The sequence below is a fragment of the Oryza glaberrima genome, chromosome 11, assembly GCF_000147395.1.
Source record: "Oryza glaberrima chromosome 11, OglaRS2, whole genome shotgun sequence".
Taxonomy (NCBI): domain Eukaryota; kingdom Viridiplantae; phylum Streptophyta; class Magnoliopsida; order Poales; family Poaceae; genus Oryza; species Oryza glaberrima.
The window spans coordinates 13,237,755-13,255,466 of NC_068336.1; the positions used below are offsets into that span (position 1 = coordinate 13,237,755).

Here is a 17,712-nt window from a genome sequence, read left to right on the forward strand (position 1 = left end):
CCTACGTCTCAAAATTACTTATACTAAAAACACATTGTTATATTTTAACTATTAATTTTATGAACTATGTAATATCAATTAGATTCACCATAAAAAAATACTTTCATAATAACCTACATGTTGTCAAACTACATAAATTTCTAAAAATTAATTATCAAACATAAACATGTTCCACTTATGATAAATACTTTAAAAAATAGTTCTGATCTGATTTTTTTTTAATGACAGCCGACCATTGCAAGCTTTTTTTTTATATAATATATAATATTGTGCTTCAAGGAGAAATGATACAGAATCCTATATGTTCATCCCCACTAAGAATTAGTTAATGTTATTTCTCTCTTTTCTCACTAAGCCACATCACCCCAATTATTTATAGTTTTTGGGTGATAGATCTTTGGTTCAAATCATCTCTTTTTTCTTCTCTCATAAAACATGCAATATCAATTATTTTTGGACTCAAAATTCATAAGTATCAATTTGTTTTAGTTTTAATAATCATATTGTATTTGATTTGTACATATTATGCAACTTAATTTCCCACAGCAATGTGGTGAGATATTAATTAAGGAAAACCGGCTGAAAATCATAGCTACAAGGACTCACAAGCAACTTCCTAAACTGCCCAAGCCATACATGGAAGCATGATAACCAAGCTCAACGCGAAAAACTACACAAGCTTGAAGGGCATTGCTAGTCAAAACTCCATTGGCCATCTATCTCTTCACCTGTTCTAATATGACTTATTTCTTCATTTATTGTTCTTCAACTGAAGGGCTATAAAAAAAACCCCATATCAAAGATCTTTACAACCCATGAATCTTTACACTGCGGTCTATGGTGGAGAGACACTACAATGGCTATGGCCTTCCTCAACAAGTCACTTTCATCAAGAACTAGCGAAATTATGTCACAAGTCGTGTTTTATGATGACCTTGTGATGAAAGGGCACCATCACAGAAGATCTGTCTGGTATTACCTTCCGTGATAAAAAAAATGATAATCCATCCCAGATTTTCATGATGAATTGCTATCATCATAGCGTTTGTGATGACCAAAACCATCATAAGCTAGTTATTGTTGTGTCGCCACATGATTGGTACGATTCTACGTGGCATAACGCTGTGACTAGCTAGGCAGGTCCTGACATGTGAAGGCATATTTTATGGCTCATTTTCACGATTTACGGCTCATTTTGATAATTTGCGGCATAACATTGTGACTTGGCAGGTGATGACTGGAGGTCCATCTTGCAGCCCATTTTAAAGATCTGCGCCCTTTTTGCATCCTGACACCTACTGAAGGCCCTTTAATTTTTTTCTTCCCAACACAGTCAAAGCAAGCACCGAACAAACTGTCTCCTACTCGCACAACTATTGAGTGACCGTCACTACTGTTGGTTTAGGCCTGGTTTAGTTCCTAATTTTTTTTTCCTAAAAACGTCACATCAAATTTTTGGACAGCATTAAATATAGATAAAATGAAAAACTAATTGCACAGTTTACATCGAAATCATGAGACAAATCTTTTAAGCCTAATTAATTAGTCCATGATTAGCCATAAGTGCTATAGTTACCACATGTTCTAATGATAGATTAATTAGGCTTAATAAATTCATCTCGCAGTTTCCAGTTGAGTTATGAAATTAGTTTTTTCATTTGTGTCCGAAAACCCTTTCTAACATCTGGTCAAACGTCTAATGTGACACCCAACAATTTTCTTTAGGCGAAATGGTGCTCTCGCCCAACACAGAACGAAGAGGTCAAACATGCCATATATCACGATGGCGTGGTCACGTCATCAGCAAAGCCCAGCAGTCGGTCAAACCATTCTCCCAGATAGCAGCCACACTGGACAAAGGAGAAGATGCCTAGAATCTCTTCTTTTCTTCCTTCTCTGAGTTCTCCCCGAGGCCGTGTATTTGTATGTAGATCGACTGCTCATTTGCTTCACTTATAAAACCAGTCTGCCTGCCTGATAGCCTCTCGCAAGAATCAACGGCGAGTTTAACCAAATCAACCAAGAATTGCGTACACGGTTGCAGATCGAAAAGAATTAAAAAGAAGAAGAGAGACTTTGCAGAATTCGCGTTAGTTCGCCATGATGCGGCTGGTCGTTGCGTTGGGTGCCTCTAAGCTGCTACGATCAGGAGGATCGTCACCGGCTGTTATTTCAGGGCTTCCAAACTCCGGTTTAGTGTCTCGTACGAAGTTATCTTCAGCAGCAGCAGCAGCAGCAGCAGCAGCAGCAACCATAATGTCGACGGCCGCCACCGTTGGGGCGGCGGCGGTGCTCCGGCGACCGGGGTCCGTGGTGAAGACGGTGCAGGCGATGCCGCAGCTGGAGGGTGACGGCGCCATCGTCAGGAGGAGCATAGGGAGGTCGGTGTAGTTGCTCTGGAGTTTTTTAGGATTTTCTGCCTGCTGTTCATGGTGGGCGTCGTGTCGAAACTATTCCCGTTGAAAGGTTGCGCGTACTCGACATCAAGTAGCCAACACCCATCATAGATGTTACATCAATTGGTGGCAGAATGAGCCCTCTCACATCACAGCTTGACTGGAACCACACGAGAGCCTCAACACCCCCCAAGAGCTCGTGGTGAGGACCTGCACCACCATTGCTCTATAGGTGGTGTTTTGACTTAGCTCAACACCTTGCCGGTCACTGGGCAGAGAACATGGCTCATGGCAACGCGAAGAACAACACTTGAGTCACCTCCTAGCTAGCTCGGCATTTTCACCAAACACGTGGTGGGTGTCACATCTGAAAGCACCTCCACCAAGTTGTTGCCTGCTCCTCCAGCAATTGGTTCTCTCCCGCGCAATCTCCACACTAGAAACCCTATGGATTGACGGCTCTAATACCATATTGTTACGATCCCAATTCGCCCCCCTCAACTCAACACCAAAATGCTAGAAAGAACCCAACTATCCACATTAACTTAGCACAATACTTGATACAATGTAGCACAATGCAATTGGGAGATTGGAGATAAGCAATACAAGTTGAAAATTAGAGAAAATAGATGGGGAATTGGAGAAGTAAAAATGGGGGATTAGGAAGAACTTGAGAAGAAAGATAGGGGCCACAACCATCAAGTTTTTTTCAACGATGAACTATCCTTGTTCTAGTAGTGTCTGACTCCTTTATAGTAGCTGCTTGATGTAGCACGTTGAGCCTAACAGACCACAACCCACCCTAGATGTCCGCCCCAGCACAAGTCCATGACACCACATGTTGTTAGTGAGTCCAAGGACCATATTAAACCACAAGACAAACTTTGGGGACAAGTTTATACATAATGAAATGCTAAGGATCATATTATCTCAAAGCGAATTTCAGGGACGTTATTCTCCCTTCATATTAGATGCAATATTAGAATTAGTAGGAGTATTGTCCAGGCTCCTATGGTTCTTTGTGCAGAATAGTCCAATAGTTATTCGTAACGATAATTACTAGATGACGTCCGCGCTTTGCTGCGGGATATATGTAGATACTGGAGAAATGATGAAATGATTTGGATTGAAATATTATGAAAATGATTTGAGAATAATGATTTAGCATGCGTATGTTTACTTTTAGAATGAAATAAATATGTGAGTGTTTACATTTCAGGTGACTAAAATTTTCGAAAATTTCAGTCACTTTTCTCATCACTCCTCTCTCTTTATTAGATAGAAGGTTAAATCTATTTTCTTCACGTTAATAATACTTGTTGTTTTGGATAAGACTATTATCAAACTTTAAAAACTTTGTCTTAAAGTATTTTCATAAAATAATATATTATTTTTTTGGCTGGATAAAATAATATATTATTGATATATTGTAAGGCGAGAGAGTATGCCAAGTTTTTTTTTTTAAAAAGGCAAATTTTGCTATAGGACATCGTGACTTTGTGGTTTTAGCTGTGAGACACTGCACGAAGTCACTTTTGGGGAAGACACTATCAAAATATGGTTATTTGCTAATGGACACCGCAGACAATAAAATATTAATTTCTGGTTCAATAGGAGAGATAAACAGTGTAAAAGGTCAAAAATGCCCTTGGGCCTACTTGTCATATTGTACCCACACAACTACCTCCCTCTCACACTTTGGCCATAGCACCACCTCCGGTCACCGCAAGCAACCACCCCGGACCTCCCTCCTTGCCTTCCCCCTACCCCCCCGTTCAGCGCTGCTCTTTCTCCCCACCTTCCCATTGCCGGCGTCGTTCTCTCTTTCCACCTCCGCTCGAAGGCAACTCTAGGCCGGTGCTGCTCGAAGGCGGTGACTCTTGGCGACAGAGCGAATGAGCAAGAAGACGATGCCACACGCAGCTGCTTCGCCGTCGGGGTCATCGCCATTGAGGACGTCACCCTGAGCACATCCTTTACCAAGGCCACCGGATCGGAAGAGGTGACGAGGAGGAGGAAAACAGGAATGAAGCCGCCAAATCTGAGCGGTGGAGGAGGCCTTCTTGACCGCCACCAAAGAGCTCGATTGCTCGACCGCGGCTGCAACCCCCGCTCCGTGCTGCCGCCGGGTAGGTGGACGACCTGCCCCACCGCCCCACGCCTGGCAAGATCCGGTGGCTACCGCCGATCTCGTGGCCATGGGAGGGGATAAGACGTCATCGCCGTCGCTGCTTGAGGTTGCCCCGCCCAACCGTAGCTCCGCTCGACGCTTGCCGGAGACGAGCTCGATGACTCCGTGTCGGGGCCGCTCTGCCCAGCGCCGAGCTCGTCGATCGTGGCCGTGTGTGGGGAGAGGACGTCGTAGCCGGTGGAGGTAGAGGACGCAAGGAGGGAGGTTCGGGGTGGTCGCCGGTGGCAACTAGAGGTGGTGCTATGGCCAGAGTGTGAGAGAAAGTTAGTTGTGGGGGAAGAATATGGCAAGTGGGTCCAGGGGCATTTTTTTTTACCTTTTTACACTATTTATCTCTCCCATTGAACCAGAAATTAATATTTTTATTGTATGCGGTGTCTATTAGCAAATAACAACATTTTGAGAGCGTCTTCCCGCAAAAATAACTTCTTACAGTGTATGTACTGTAGCAAAAATTTGCCAAAAAAAAATACTGAACCACGTGAAATAAATTTAAACTTAAAGAGTCGCAAAATTACATGTAAAAATTATTCAAAATCAGACAAAAATAAAGTAAAACCATATTAAAAAAAAGCAAAATCTCATATTCCATAGTGTTGCAATTTTAGTCCGAAAAATGTGTAATTTTGAAGTCACTAAAATGTCACAGATCTTCATGCGTTTGAAATATAGCAATACCCATTAAATATTATAAAGTTACAATTTTAAATAAATAAAACATTTTTGTAAAATAAAATCACGTATAAGTTTTTACCGAAATCACATCGTGTAGGAGCCGCAATCTGATACCGAAACCGAACACATCATCCGTCTCGGAGAGACCTCGCCAAGTCGGCAAGTCGCCACGAAACGCATCCAACCATCGCACGCCAGCTTGGCGGGCTCGCCACCACGTCCGTCCGAGTCGAACGCACACTCGAAAAAAAAAATAAAAACGAAACGAAACGAAACGAGCCAAGCCTCCAACAAGGCAAAAGCCGCGACGCGACGCGAGCGCGACGAGAGACAGACACCACGCGCACCTCCTCCGATCTGCTCGCTCCCCATCCCCACCACCTCTCCGACCGCCGCTCGCCGCGCCACCGCTCCCACCCTCCATGGCGGCCGATCCCTCCGCGGCCGCGGCGGCCGCCCCGGACCCGGACGGCCCCGACGCCGTACGCCTCACCTGGAACGCCTGGCCGCGCTCCAAGGTGGAGGCGAGCCGCTGCGTCGTGCCGCTCGCCGCCGCGATCTCCCCGGTCCGCTCGCCCGAGTCGCTCGCCTCGCCGCCGCTCCCTTACCCGCCGCTCCGCTGCAAGCCCCCCTGCTCGGCCCTCCTCAACCCCTTCGCCCGCGTCGACTTCGCTGCCAAGATCTGGATCTGCCCGCTCTGCTTCTCCCGCAACCACTTCCCGCCCCACTACGCCGCCATCTCCGAGTCCAACGTCCCCGCCGAGCTCTTCCCGCAGTGCTCCACCGTCGAGTACCTCCTCGCCGGCGCCGCCCCGGCCGCCGGCGTGCCCCTCCACCAGGGCGGCCCGCCCGCGCCGCCGCCCCCGGTATTCCTCTTCGTGATCGACACCTGCGTCATCGAGGAGGAGCTCGAGTACGTCAAGATGTCCATGCGGAAGGCCGTCGCGCTCCTGCCGGAGCACGCGCTCGTCGGCCTCGTCACGTTCGGGACTCAGGTGCATCTGCACGAGCTCGGGTTCTCCGATCTCAGCAAGATCTACGTCTTCCGGGGCACCAAGGAGATCTCCAAGGAGCAGATTTTGGATCAGCTTGGGTTGGCGGGTGCGGGGCGTCCGGGTTTCCCCAAGATGCCTCAGCAGCCAGGGGGGCCTCAGATCAACGGGATGCATCCCCCGGCAACGGCCGGGGTGACTAGGTTCTTGCTCCCGGTGTCAGACTGCGAATGCACGCTCAGCACGGTGAGAAATTGTGGTCATGGCCATTTGGTTTGGGGGTTTTCAGTACAAGGAAGCATAAGTTTGTGTTCTTTTGCAGCTGCTGGACGAGTTGCAGCCTGACCAGTGGCCGGTGGAGACTGGGAACCGGGCGATCCGGTGCACGGGTGTTGCGTTGAGTGTGGCGGCTGGCTTGCTCGGGGCTTGTATGCCTGGGACTGGCGCAAGGATCATTGCGCTTCTTGGTGGTCCATGCACCGAGGGTCCTGGAATGGTAAAGATCCCACTTTGTTGTGCACCTATGCATTTTGACTTGATTTTGCGATAATGTTGTGGATAGTTCTTAAAGTACTTGATGCTAGGTAGCTAAAAATTAGAAATTTTTGTGTGATAATATCCTGGTTGGGAGTTATGACTAAGGTTTATGAAGTATTCAAAGCATGTTTCATTTGTATACTTTAGGCACAGTTCTATTGAATGTTTTTCCTCCTTTCTTCAAAATGCATAATACTATATCAGTTAATTTGATATCTCATTATACGTTCAATCAGTTTCTTGATTAAAGCATATACAACTTAAACATTATCACTATGCAAGTTTTACTTTTACCTGCTTATCAATGTTGAGATGGATAATGTTGGTGATGCTAACTCTAAAAATGAAAGTGCATAGTTCAGATTGTGCTATTTGTTAGAAAGTAATTCGTTACCCCTAGAACATCAATTGCACCTTTCAGAATTGCAGAACTCCAAAAACTTCTGTTTGTTATTCTTTGTCCCCCTCTAATAGTTTCTCTATGCTTCTGTTCATTTTTCATGATGCTTTGAAGTCCCAATTTAATACTTTACTGGGCAATGCAGATTGTGTCGAAAGATTTGTCAGAGCCAGTTAGATCACATAAGGATCTTGATAAGGATGCAGCTCCTCACTTCCAGAAAGCTGTCAAATTTTACGATGGCCTTGCCAAACAATTGGTCAGTCAAGGCCATGTCTTAGATGTTTTTGCATCTGCTCTTGATCAGGTATGTATAGTATTCTCTTTAGCCAGCAGCTTGTGGTCATACTTAAATTAAAGCTTCTATGCTCAGCAGAGTTTGCATGTTGCTGGAATCTCACAACTGTACATTGTTTGTATCCAGACTCTTGTTTTGGAGCTATGCTCACAACATATGTTCCGAATACTATTGCCTGTCCTTTCAAGATACTGTAGAATGAATATTCAAATATTTTAATTCTGGGAATATCCAAGCTACATTTGTTAAAGAGGTGGAAACCCTAGTGAAACCACCATGCTTAATATAACAGCACAACCAGACATATTTTTTGGCTTTTCCTTTTCTGATATGAGCTTTCGTTTCATTGGAGCAAAACTAAAATTCAATTCATACAAATATATGTATTGTTGTCAACTGTAGAACTTGATACAACATAGTCCATGAAAATATTTATTGATGGTTCATTTTGTGAGGATCAAGTTGTCTGCATACCAATCCAGTGATCATGGGAGTAGATTAATATTTGATAAACGGGCATGACTATTTTTTGTTTCACTTCTAGTGAAATTGTTAGTGCCAATTGAGTCGTAATGACTCTGCTTGCTAGTTCACAGTTATCACTTGATACATTGCATACTTCAATTCTCAATCATTAGGCATTTCATAACTGCTGATTGTGATACACATGACCTGAACTCATTTTCTGTTTTTTCTACAAAAAATGGTTGGAACACCTACAGGTTGGCCTTGCCGAGATGAAGGTCGCTATTGAGAGAACAGGTGGCCTTGTTGTCTTATCTGAAAGCTTTGGGCATTCAGTATTTAAGGATTCTTTTAAACGTATTTTTGAGGGAGGGGAACAGTCTCTCGACCTTTCATTCAAGTAAGTTTGATGCTTATTCCCCCTGTTGGGCTGCATTGTGGTATTGAGCTTTCTGCTTCATGCAGCATAAATGCTGAATTATGACTACAATAGGTTTTCCCTATCATTATCTTGATAAGAATTGCTCTGTTTATAAACTGGTACTGGGGTATGTTGGTGGTGCCAACATTTTAATTCTTCGTACAAGAAATATATCAGTAGACGAAAATTCCCTGAATATTTGATCTTTCTGTTGACCCATTGTGCGAACAAAAGATATATTTTGTACTGTAACAGCTTGGTTTGATGTGCATGGCTCACTGTTGTATATGTTTCATATACTTTGTTTCATCAGTGACTGATCCTTTGTCTTGTTCATTTTGTTGAAGTGGCACGCTTGAAATAAACTGTTCGAAGGACATTAAGGTTCAAGGTATTATTGGACCATGCACATCTTTGGAAAAGGTAGGGGTATCTGTTCCATCTAGTCAATGCTCTAAGATATTTCAAATTGGAAAGGCCTATTTTGAGACTTGGTTTAATACATCATGGCATTTGTAGAAAGGAGCTCTGTGTGCCGACACAGTTGTTGGTCAAGGAAATACAACAGCATGGAAAATGTGTGGTCTTGACAGGAATACTTCATTAACAGTATTTTTTGATGTCTCACCGAGTGAGCGGTCAAGCCAACCAGGACATCAGAATCCCGATCTGTATATACAATTTGTAACAAGGTACCTTTCATTTTTATTCTGTTGCCTCCAGTGTAAGAATGACTTGATGTTATAATTGTGCTTTTGTTTTCTCTGTAGTTACCAACACCCAGAAGGTCAAATGAGGATTAGAGTTACTACCATATGCAGAAAATGGGTGGATGGATCTACCAACACAGAGGTTGGCCTTGAAAATCTGTTCTTTAGTTCCTATACTATGTTGTTGAATACTGCTAAATTATTTCTCAACAATACTAATTGTATTATTTCTCATGTCTGTGCGTAACAACCCATGTATTTTATATAGCCAGCAAGGACAATTACGCTCTGCGGGCTAGACAGTGAACAACATATCTGAAAATTTTGGTTAAATGTTAACAATGCTTTGGAAAATATTTTTAAGCTTTTACACTGTTTGTCGTATAGCTGCAAAAAAAGGTGTTTCTTGGCTTGAACAATCTGGATTCCAAAACATGCTGTGTCGTGCTGTTTAATTTATTTCATGATAGGGCAAGTAAGGGCAAATATGTTGCGGTTGACTTTAACTGACATCTATTTGACTGTAGGAATTAGTCGAGGGTTTTGACCAGGAAACTGCAGCTGTTGTGTTGGCGAGATACATCTCGTTGAAAATGGAAATGGAGGTAACTTTCTTCATGCTTCATGACTCCAGTAATTATATGTTTGGTTCCATGTATGATTTTATCTGACATCATCAAAACCTGAACGCCTGATATTATGTCAAACTAGATGCATGTGTGTTGTATAGCAAATCTGATATTATGTCTTGCTGTGATACTTACACCCACACACTGTCAGTGATGGCCAAACGGTCCATTTCACATTAAATGAGCTTTGAATGGTTGATCAAAGTTAGCATGTAGCTGGATTCCTGGATTTTGTTCAATTTGGTTTTATACAATATTTATGTTCATGATATTTCATAATGTAATAGTTACCATCTAACTGCTACTACCTCCGTTTCAGGTTATAAGACTTTCTAGCATTGCCCACATTCATATATATGTTAATGAATCTAGACATTTATGTGTGCCTAGATTCATTAACATCTATATGAATGTGAGCAATGCTAGAAAGTCTTATAACCTGAAACGGAGGAAGTATATTTTTTTATCTGTTGTCAAAACTCTATTGTCATCCAGCAATTTTCCCCCCAAGGTTTTGCTGTGCGATGTAAATTGGACAAAGAATTGGCTATATATAGGAGTTTGTGTAATGTATAGCCATGTGCCAAAGCATTAGCTTTCTTTTCACTTAGTTGCTTTCCTGCTTTTTTTTAGTAAATTCATGATGTCATCTCAGTCACTTCCATACAACAATGCCACTCTTATCTACCTTCCTATTTGAGCATCTCAATTATACCACACATTTCTATGTGAATTTTTATATCTTTGAACTGAAAATGTAACAGAGACATTGCCTTCATTTGTAAGGTGTATTACTAATTGACATATTTATCTACTTGATTCAATTAACATTTTTTTAAACCTTGTGTGCATATAATGATGTTGCTTAGGCCTTCCAAGTTAAAAAAGGAAAACATAAAATTTATACGTTCAATCTGTTGTCCCTTTTGTGTTGCTAATGAAACTATGTAGATGGATCTTAACGTTTTTTGTTGACCATCCTTGTAGGAAGAGTTCGATGCAACACGGTGGCTTGATAGATCCCTCATACGGCTTTGTTCAAGATTTGGGGATTATCGGAAGGATGATCCATCTTCATTTAGCTTGCATTCAAATTTCTCTTTGTTTCCTCAGTTTATGTTTAATCTACGGCGTTCACAATTTGTTCAGGTGATGTGTTGCACTTTTTTTTTTGGTTATCTTTAGGAAATCCTTGCCTTATTAATACTAGCATTTTCCTTGTCACAGGTTTTCAATAACAGTCCAGATGAGACAGCTTATTTCCGGATGTTACTCAACCGTGAGAGTATCACTAACTCGGTTGCCATGATTCAACCATCATTAATTTCATTCTCTTTTGATTCGCCTCCATCTCCTGTATTCCTCGATGTGGCATCAATAGCAGCAGATCGTATACTGCTACTTGATGCATACTTCAGTGTTGTCATCTTCCATGGTATGACAATTGCTCAGTGGAGAAACATGGGTTACCAGAATCAACCTGAGCATCAGGTGAGCATCCTTTCTGCATTTCTACCCATAAGATCTTATTCCTCCTGTGATTGAATTAAGGGTATATTGGTTATATAGCCGTCTCAATTGTACTGTAGTTATCACTTCAGAAGAAACATTGGTCAGACTTCCTAGGCTTTGGTAGCAGCATATTCTAGTTCTAGAAACTGGTTAACTACATGTTTGTTGGTTTCACTAGTTGCTCTAATGACAGTGTATGCTCTAGTTATCACTCAGTATCACCAGTCCCTTATTATAGAAGAGGTTACAGCATGCGTTTTGTAGCCATTAGCTGTGTGGACCTGAAACCCTTGCCACAATCTCTTTCAGTGACTGCCCTTTATAATCCATTTGTCTAGCACAATACTACTGAAAACTTGTATATATTACATAAAAACTAAAAGTCGACTTGAGATTTGAAAATGCGAACCAGAGGACGAAAAAAGCTGCTTTCTGTGTTATTATTAATCTGAACTCTGAACTGTCCAGATTCAGTTTTTACTGCCAAAATGGTTTTCAAAACTCTTCTATGAAGACCTCGCAGAGCCGTTACATATTTGATAAGTCCGCATTGTTGACCACACGTGTTTAAATATATTGGATCTATGTTCTTCTATGATTGTCAATTGAACTTTTTCGTGTATATAGGTTAGCTGATGTTTTGATGCAACCTATTGACAAGCTAGAACTTCCATGTTTATGATGCTTAATATAACTCTCCGTATTTGTTTCAGCAATTTGCACAATTGTTGCAAGCTCCTCACGAGGAGGCTCAAATAATAATTAAAGGACGATTTCCTGCTCCAAGACTAGTTGTCTGTGACCAACATGGCTCACAGGTATGTTATCACAGTTGTTATTTTTCTTTCTTAATTGTTCCTACTACCATTAATGGCTTGTACTCTCCATGCAGTTAACTGGAAACAACTAAATGCTCATGGTTAAGAATGAGCCTACATACATGTCCTATCACCATCTAAAACCATGAATATTTTATAAAATTATAAAATTGCGTACATATGTTCATATGCCTTAATTGTAAAATTATCTTGATAATAGCATAAATGTGTGAATTTGTTCTCAAACTTTTATGTACTCAATTTGGATAGTCTAAGGCCAAATAAGAAGGCAACAAATGGAAGAACTATTTGTGTACAAGTTGTGGTAGATAAGCTATAAAGCATAAAGATATGCTATATCCAAAGCCTTTATGATAAATAAGTTTGTTAAAATCGCAATCCTGAATCAGAATTGGGGGTCTCTAAGCAATCACAGAATCACATACATAAAAATTATAAAATCGTAGATTCTGCCTACTAGAATCATAGAATCAGGCCTCTTGATTAGGATAGTAAAGTCGTAGAATTGTATGGAAGAATCGAGTTACAACCTTGATGATAAATGCGTGGAAAATTTGTATTTGATCATGTTGCCATGTGTACCTGTTTTATTTGAGGAACTGTATAATTTGGCTCTCCTTAGAATTCCTCACACAAAAACTCAAAAGAAACAGTAACTTCATTATGTGATAGCTAACATCAAATGCTCCTCCGTTCTATGCAGGCAAGGTTCTTGTTGGCAAAGCTGAACCCATCGGCTACATATAACTCAGCACATGATGTTCCTCCAGGTTCTGACATCATATTCACTGATGATGTTAGTTTCCAGGTCTTCTGTGAGCATCTTCAAAGGCTGGCCGTTCAGTCCTAAGGACATGTATGCAAAGTTGTACACCGTATCTGATAGCTATATTTACTGAGTTTGGTAGGTCTGAGTTGTGGGAGATTTCCGCTTTCCCTTTTTTTGACCTCAATGTGTTCTTACATCGTGTCAGGTTTTCCGACATCAGACAATTTTTTCGGGAAATAATCTTGAAAGCATGTATAAGTTGCCCCCATAATATTATTTATCCATCATATATACTTCTTTATATTGACCTCACTGTCATCTTAAGGTGTATAGACAAGTAAGATTTTTGTGGTCGGATGTTGTCTCATTTTATTGGCTTCCAATGTATTCTGGCGTGGTGTTCATGTTTGTTTTTCCTTTGCGACACAACGTCGATCTGTGAGGGCCTCATCTTGTTTATGCTTATCACCCAAAATTTGAACCTTGGTCCCGTTCAGAATCGTCACCCAAAATTTGAACCTTGGTCCTGTTCGAATCGTCTCAAGATGAAGGTTAAAAGCGGGCACGCAAAATGAGAAAGTTATTAGTGCGTGATTAATTGGTTTTAATTATTATAAACTTGAAAAATGGATATATTTGTATCTTAAAGCATCATTCATATGTCATATAGAAAGTTTTCGCACAGAACGTGTCACGTGTCGTTTTGTAGTTTGAAAAGTGTGCTAACAGAAATTGAGGTAAAATCTTTATTCTTTATGAGAAAAGAACGAGCCTTAAACTTAAAGCTGATTTTGAGTTTTTTTTCATCGAAATTTATTTTTCAGTCTTTACTTTTAGCTCGCTAATAACACGTATATAAAAGTTTTATTTATAAATTACTTTTCGTTTATAAATATACCGAAACGATTGGTCTATGACTTTATTGTGATTTTCTTAGCCATGCATTTGCCATGGATCTTACAAACAAGTTTAAAACTTTTGAAGGGGACAACAAATGGTACTTATAGAAAACAATGTTCCATATCTACTGTCTTCCGTAGCGAAACGATGTTTAAAAGCTTCGGTCTTTAACAGTTTAATTTCATTAATAATAATAGCCTAAAATTTTCATGAAAAGTCGATGTTGAAAGATAAACTATGATGAGAAAACATCGAATCTAGTTTTAAAATATAGCCGTGGCGATAGTGAACATTGTCCTGTTGAGAATTTCATGGTTGATTTTCAGACTGATTTGGTCTAATCACTGCACATATATTTCTGTTCAATGCATGTAATTGTTAGGGCGTCATCGTTTGCTTCATAATGTATCTGTCGCGGTTAAAATTTGAATTTAAAGTTGATTTTAGTTTATTTATGGCTAAGGATAAATGACCGGTCTTTAGAACATGGGTGAATATTGTTTTCTTAAGGCCTTCCAAAATTGACCATTAATATCACACAATACTTACATTGTCCAATAGTTTGTTTATAATGAAGCTTGGGATTCATCGACTCAACTACAAGAAAATATATTATCAAAAACGTACCAAGCTAAGTTATGAGCTACTCTCTCCGTCCCTAAATATAAGGGATTTTGGTTGGATGTCCAGATTCATTGTACTAGGATGTGCCATATCTAACCAAAATCCCTTATATTTAGGGACGGATAGAATACCTTATTACCTATCTTGGACAATGCGAGAATTCATCTTTCTCAATTTTGAGGAGAGCACTATATAAATTGTCCTTGCAATGCCAAACGAGGAGTCATATCCACAACATGCATTCACTACTTCCGTACAATTAGATTTCGCTTGGATTTGCTACATCCCAAGTTTACAGCCAAATTAAGACCAATCAACATTTACATTACCTCTACCATGACCGTTGAAGGGACGTGTGTGGTATAAGGACACATTGCAACTAGAAATTGGTATGCTTCATCACATAGTACAATAGCGGCTACGATTGATTCTTCGTCCGCATGAAAAGCTACATCAATATTAAATTTCACATATCCATGGAAATGTTCCATCCATTGTAAGTCCTCCGGGATTGAATATTATTGATCTTTTATTTTAGTGTTATCTTTTTTTTCCTTGCATGAGGATTACACTTCTCATTTCATAAATACACGGATAGGCCGAAAGGATCATCCCAAAAAACATCACACAAAGATGCACCAACACCACCAAATATGTCTCCAAGGCGAAAACTTGATGGATCCAACAAAGTAAGCCTCATACGCCGACTTACGCAGCTGAACTTGTAAACTTCCATTTTGATCGGGCACACCAGGTTGCAAGAGCCACTCATCAACCAAGTCCCAAATATGCAAGTATTCGCAAAAGGACCTGTTTAGAGAGTCCTCCATGGATATATGACACCCATCTCCTATCAACCACGGCTTGTGTTACTATGCGTTGTCTCCTAATTCTTGGAGGGATCAAATTAAATAAGGTGGGAGCTAGCTCAACATTTTTTCTTCCTTGCACCCACCGATCTACCCATAATTTAGTGTTCTCCCCATTACCAATTACAGATTCCACTGCAACACTCAACAATGAGTGCACGTTGCGTGGCATTTGAATTGGTAATGGTGCCCAAGGTTGAGAGGTGTCATTTTTTAACTAGAGCCATCGGATGCATAGAGCCTATCCTAGCTTTTTCATATTATGTATATCAAGACCGCCATATTGAAGTTGGATGGCAAACCCATTCCCAGGAAATGAGACAATTGCCACCATTAGCATTCTCATGTCCCTTCCAAAGAAAACCACTTCTTTTTTTTTTTCAAGGGCTTTAATTACCCATTTCGGAAGATCCATAGCCATCATTGAATAAATAGGGATAGTGGTTAAAGCCACCTGGACCATGATGAGATGACCCGTTTGGTTCATAAGAGAGTCTTTTCAACCTGGTAGACCATCAGCAACATTGTCCAACAAAGGGAGAAGATCGGCCTTGGTAAGTTTGTACACCAAGAGAGGGAGGCAAGATAAGAACAAGGAAAATCCATTATCCCACAAGATAGCTCCTCCACAATAATCCCCTGAATTGGAGTGACAGAGCTCTTTAGAATGTTGGTCTTAAGGTCCGAAACATGACAAAAGAATTCCAGAATTTGCTTGTCAAGGGAAAGATCTTCTCTTGTAGGTCTGAGAAACATCACAATATCGCCAACACATAGATAAATTTGGTGAGTCGCCGCCTAAACAGCGAGCAGTTGTAGGAGATTTTCCAAGGTGGCATGAACCCCAAGGGAATTAAGCATGACCATGATCAAAATGAGTAGCATGAGGGACAAAAAAGTCCCCTTGTCAAAGGCCTCTTTGATGAAATATAGTACGTCATGTCTCTCCATTGACCAACCCCCATGTGGAAGAAGTGGAGAGCATCTGATAAAGCAAGTTACACAACCTTCTTCCAAACCCCAAAAATTGTAAAACTTAAGCAAGAAAGCCCAACTTCCTAAATGGCTATATCAAAGGCCTTAGATATATCCAACTTGAGGAGGATATAAGGTTCTTTCTTCCTATGTAGACATCTCACCATTTGTGAAGGAGTATACAAGATATATATATTTTTAACAAAAGCACTCTGGTTTACTGAAATCATCCTAGGCAACAAAGGTGCTAGGCGATTTGCCTTAATAGCAGGGGCGGACACACGTTGGGACATGGGGGTACAGTTGTACCCCCAAAATTTTTGGTAAAAAAAATTATATATAGTATGTATACACATAGTTGGGCCAAAATACTTGTAGGAACCATCCATCCATCTCAATTGGCGGCCCAATAGCCCACACAGGCAACCCTACCCCGGTATCCCCTCCCTCTCCGCCTCCCACACAGACTCGTATCGCTTCTAAAAGAAAGAAAAACAAAGTGAGTGCAAAGGGAGAGGCTATGAGGAGCGGCGGCGGTGGCCAAGCAACTCACCGCGGGCAAGGAACGGTGGCCGGCGCGCGTCGCGCCGCCGCGGAACTCCTGTGATGCTCCTTCTCCACGGCAGGACGGCTCCTCCTCTCGCCCCTTCTCCCACTTCTTCCCTCACACCCAACCCTAGCCCCGCCCTGGCACCCTGTCACCGGCGCCTCTCTCGCTGGTGCCGTGTCCAGGGGAGCAAGAGCAGCAGGAGAATGCTGAGGAAGGAGAAGAACTGAGGCCTACGCCGACAGCCATGGAAAAGAAGGTCAGCAGTTTGTATTTCAATCTTGTCCTCCAATTGATTGGGAAAAATTAAGAATTGAGCGATTGATTGATTTGTTGCACACATAATTTTGTGATTTACTTCCTCCGTTTCATAATGTAAGTCATTCTAGCACTTCCCACATTCATATTGATGTTAATGAATCTAGATTGTCTAGATTCATTAACATCAATATGAATGTGGGAAGTGCTAGAATGACTTACATTGTGAAACAGAGGGAGTAGGGTGTAGAGCCTTCAAAGAAGAAGAAATTTGTGTATTTGAAATCAATGTGGGGTAGAGCTGAAAAGAAACGGCAGTCTATAGTTGACAACAATAATATTTCCAAGCATCCAGCTGTGAGGAAAGACCCTGAACCTACTATACATGCACCTGCTGCGAGGAAAGACAACTTAGAGAACTAAATGACAGATTTGATGATGTGAACACAGATTTATTTGTTTGCATGGCTTCATTCAATCCCACTAATAACTATATTTATGCATTATTTTTTTCAGCTGTGAATAACTACATTTATGTTTTCTTTATGTAGCACACTATCTATATAATATATGCTGCTGATGGGTATCATTCAATGGTATTTTCTTCCTCTGGATTGGATCCAATTTTTATGGGTGGTGCAACCATACAATCGCAATGGTTAGTTGTGTTTTCTGTACTATTTTTGTTCATTGTTCACTACAAAA

At 41.1% G+C, this 17,712-nt stretch overlaps 1 protein-coding gene and 1 long non-coding RNA gene across 2 annotated transcripts; one reads left to right on the forward strand and one right to left on the reverse strand.

The window, feature by feature from the left end:
* Positions 1-5,556: 5,556 nt before the first annotated feature.
* On the forward strand, positions 5,557-13,135 carry LOC127753939 (protein transport protein SEC23-like). Its single transcript, XM_052279390.1, has 12 exons — positions 5,557-6,500; positions 6,577-6,750; positions 7,337-7,498; positions 8,212-8,354; positions 8,723-8,798; positions 8,895-9,067; positions 9,146-9,227; positions 9,613-9,690; positions 10,702-10,863; positions 10,942-11,205; positions 11,940-12,044; positions 12,769-13,135. Exons 1-12 carry the CDS (start codon positions 5,685-5,687, stop codon positions 12,913-12,915), a joined length of 2,382 nt encoding a protein of 793 aa, XP_052135350.1. The 5' UTR covers positions 5,557-5,684; the 3' UTR covers positions 12,916-13,135.
* Positions 12,996-13,473, reverse strand: LOC127753946 (uncharacterized). The gene is made up of 2 exons (XR_008012731.1): positions 13,354-13,473; positions 12,996-13,316 (listed from the first exon to the last, which is right to left on the reverse strand). It is a non-coding gene; the product is annotated as an uncharacterized LOC127753946 (long non-coding RNA).
* Positions 13,474-17,712: the final 4,239 nt, after the last annotated feature.

Excerpts from the sequence above, each read along its gene's own strand:
- LOC127753939 (XM_052279390.1), top strand. The coding sequence starts at position 5,685 with ATGGCGGCCGATCCCTCCGCGGCCGCGGCGGCCGCCCCGGACCCGGAC. Across the intron at positions 11,206-11,939 it reads AGAATCAACCTGAGCATCAG|CAATTTGCACAATTGTTGCA; the intron begins GTGAGCATCCTT and ends TATTTGTTTCAG. Across the intron at positions 12,045-12,768 it reads GTGACCAACATGGCTCACAG|GCAAGGTTCTTGTTGGCAAA; the intron begins GTATGTTATCAC and ends CGTTCTATGCAG.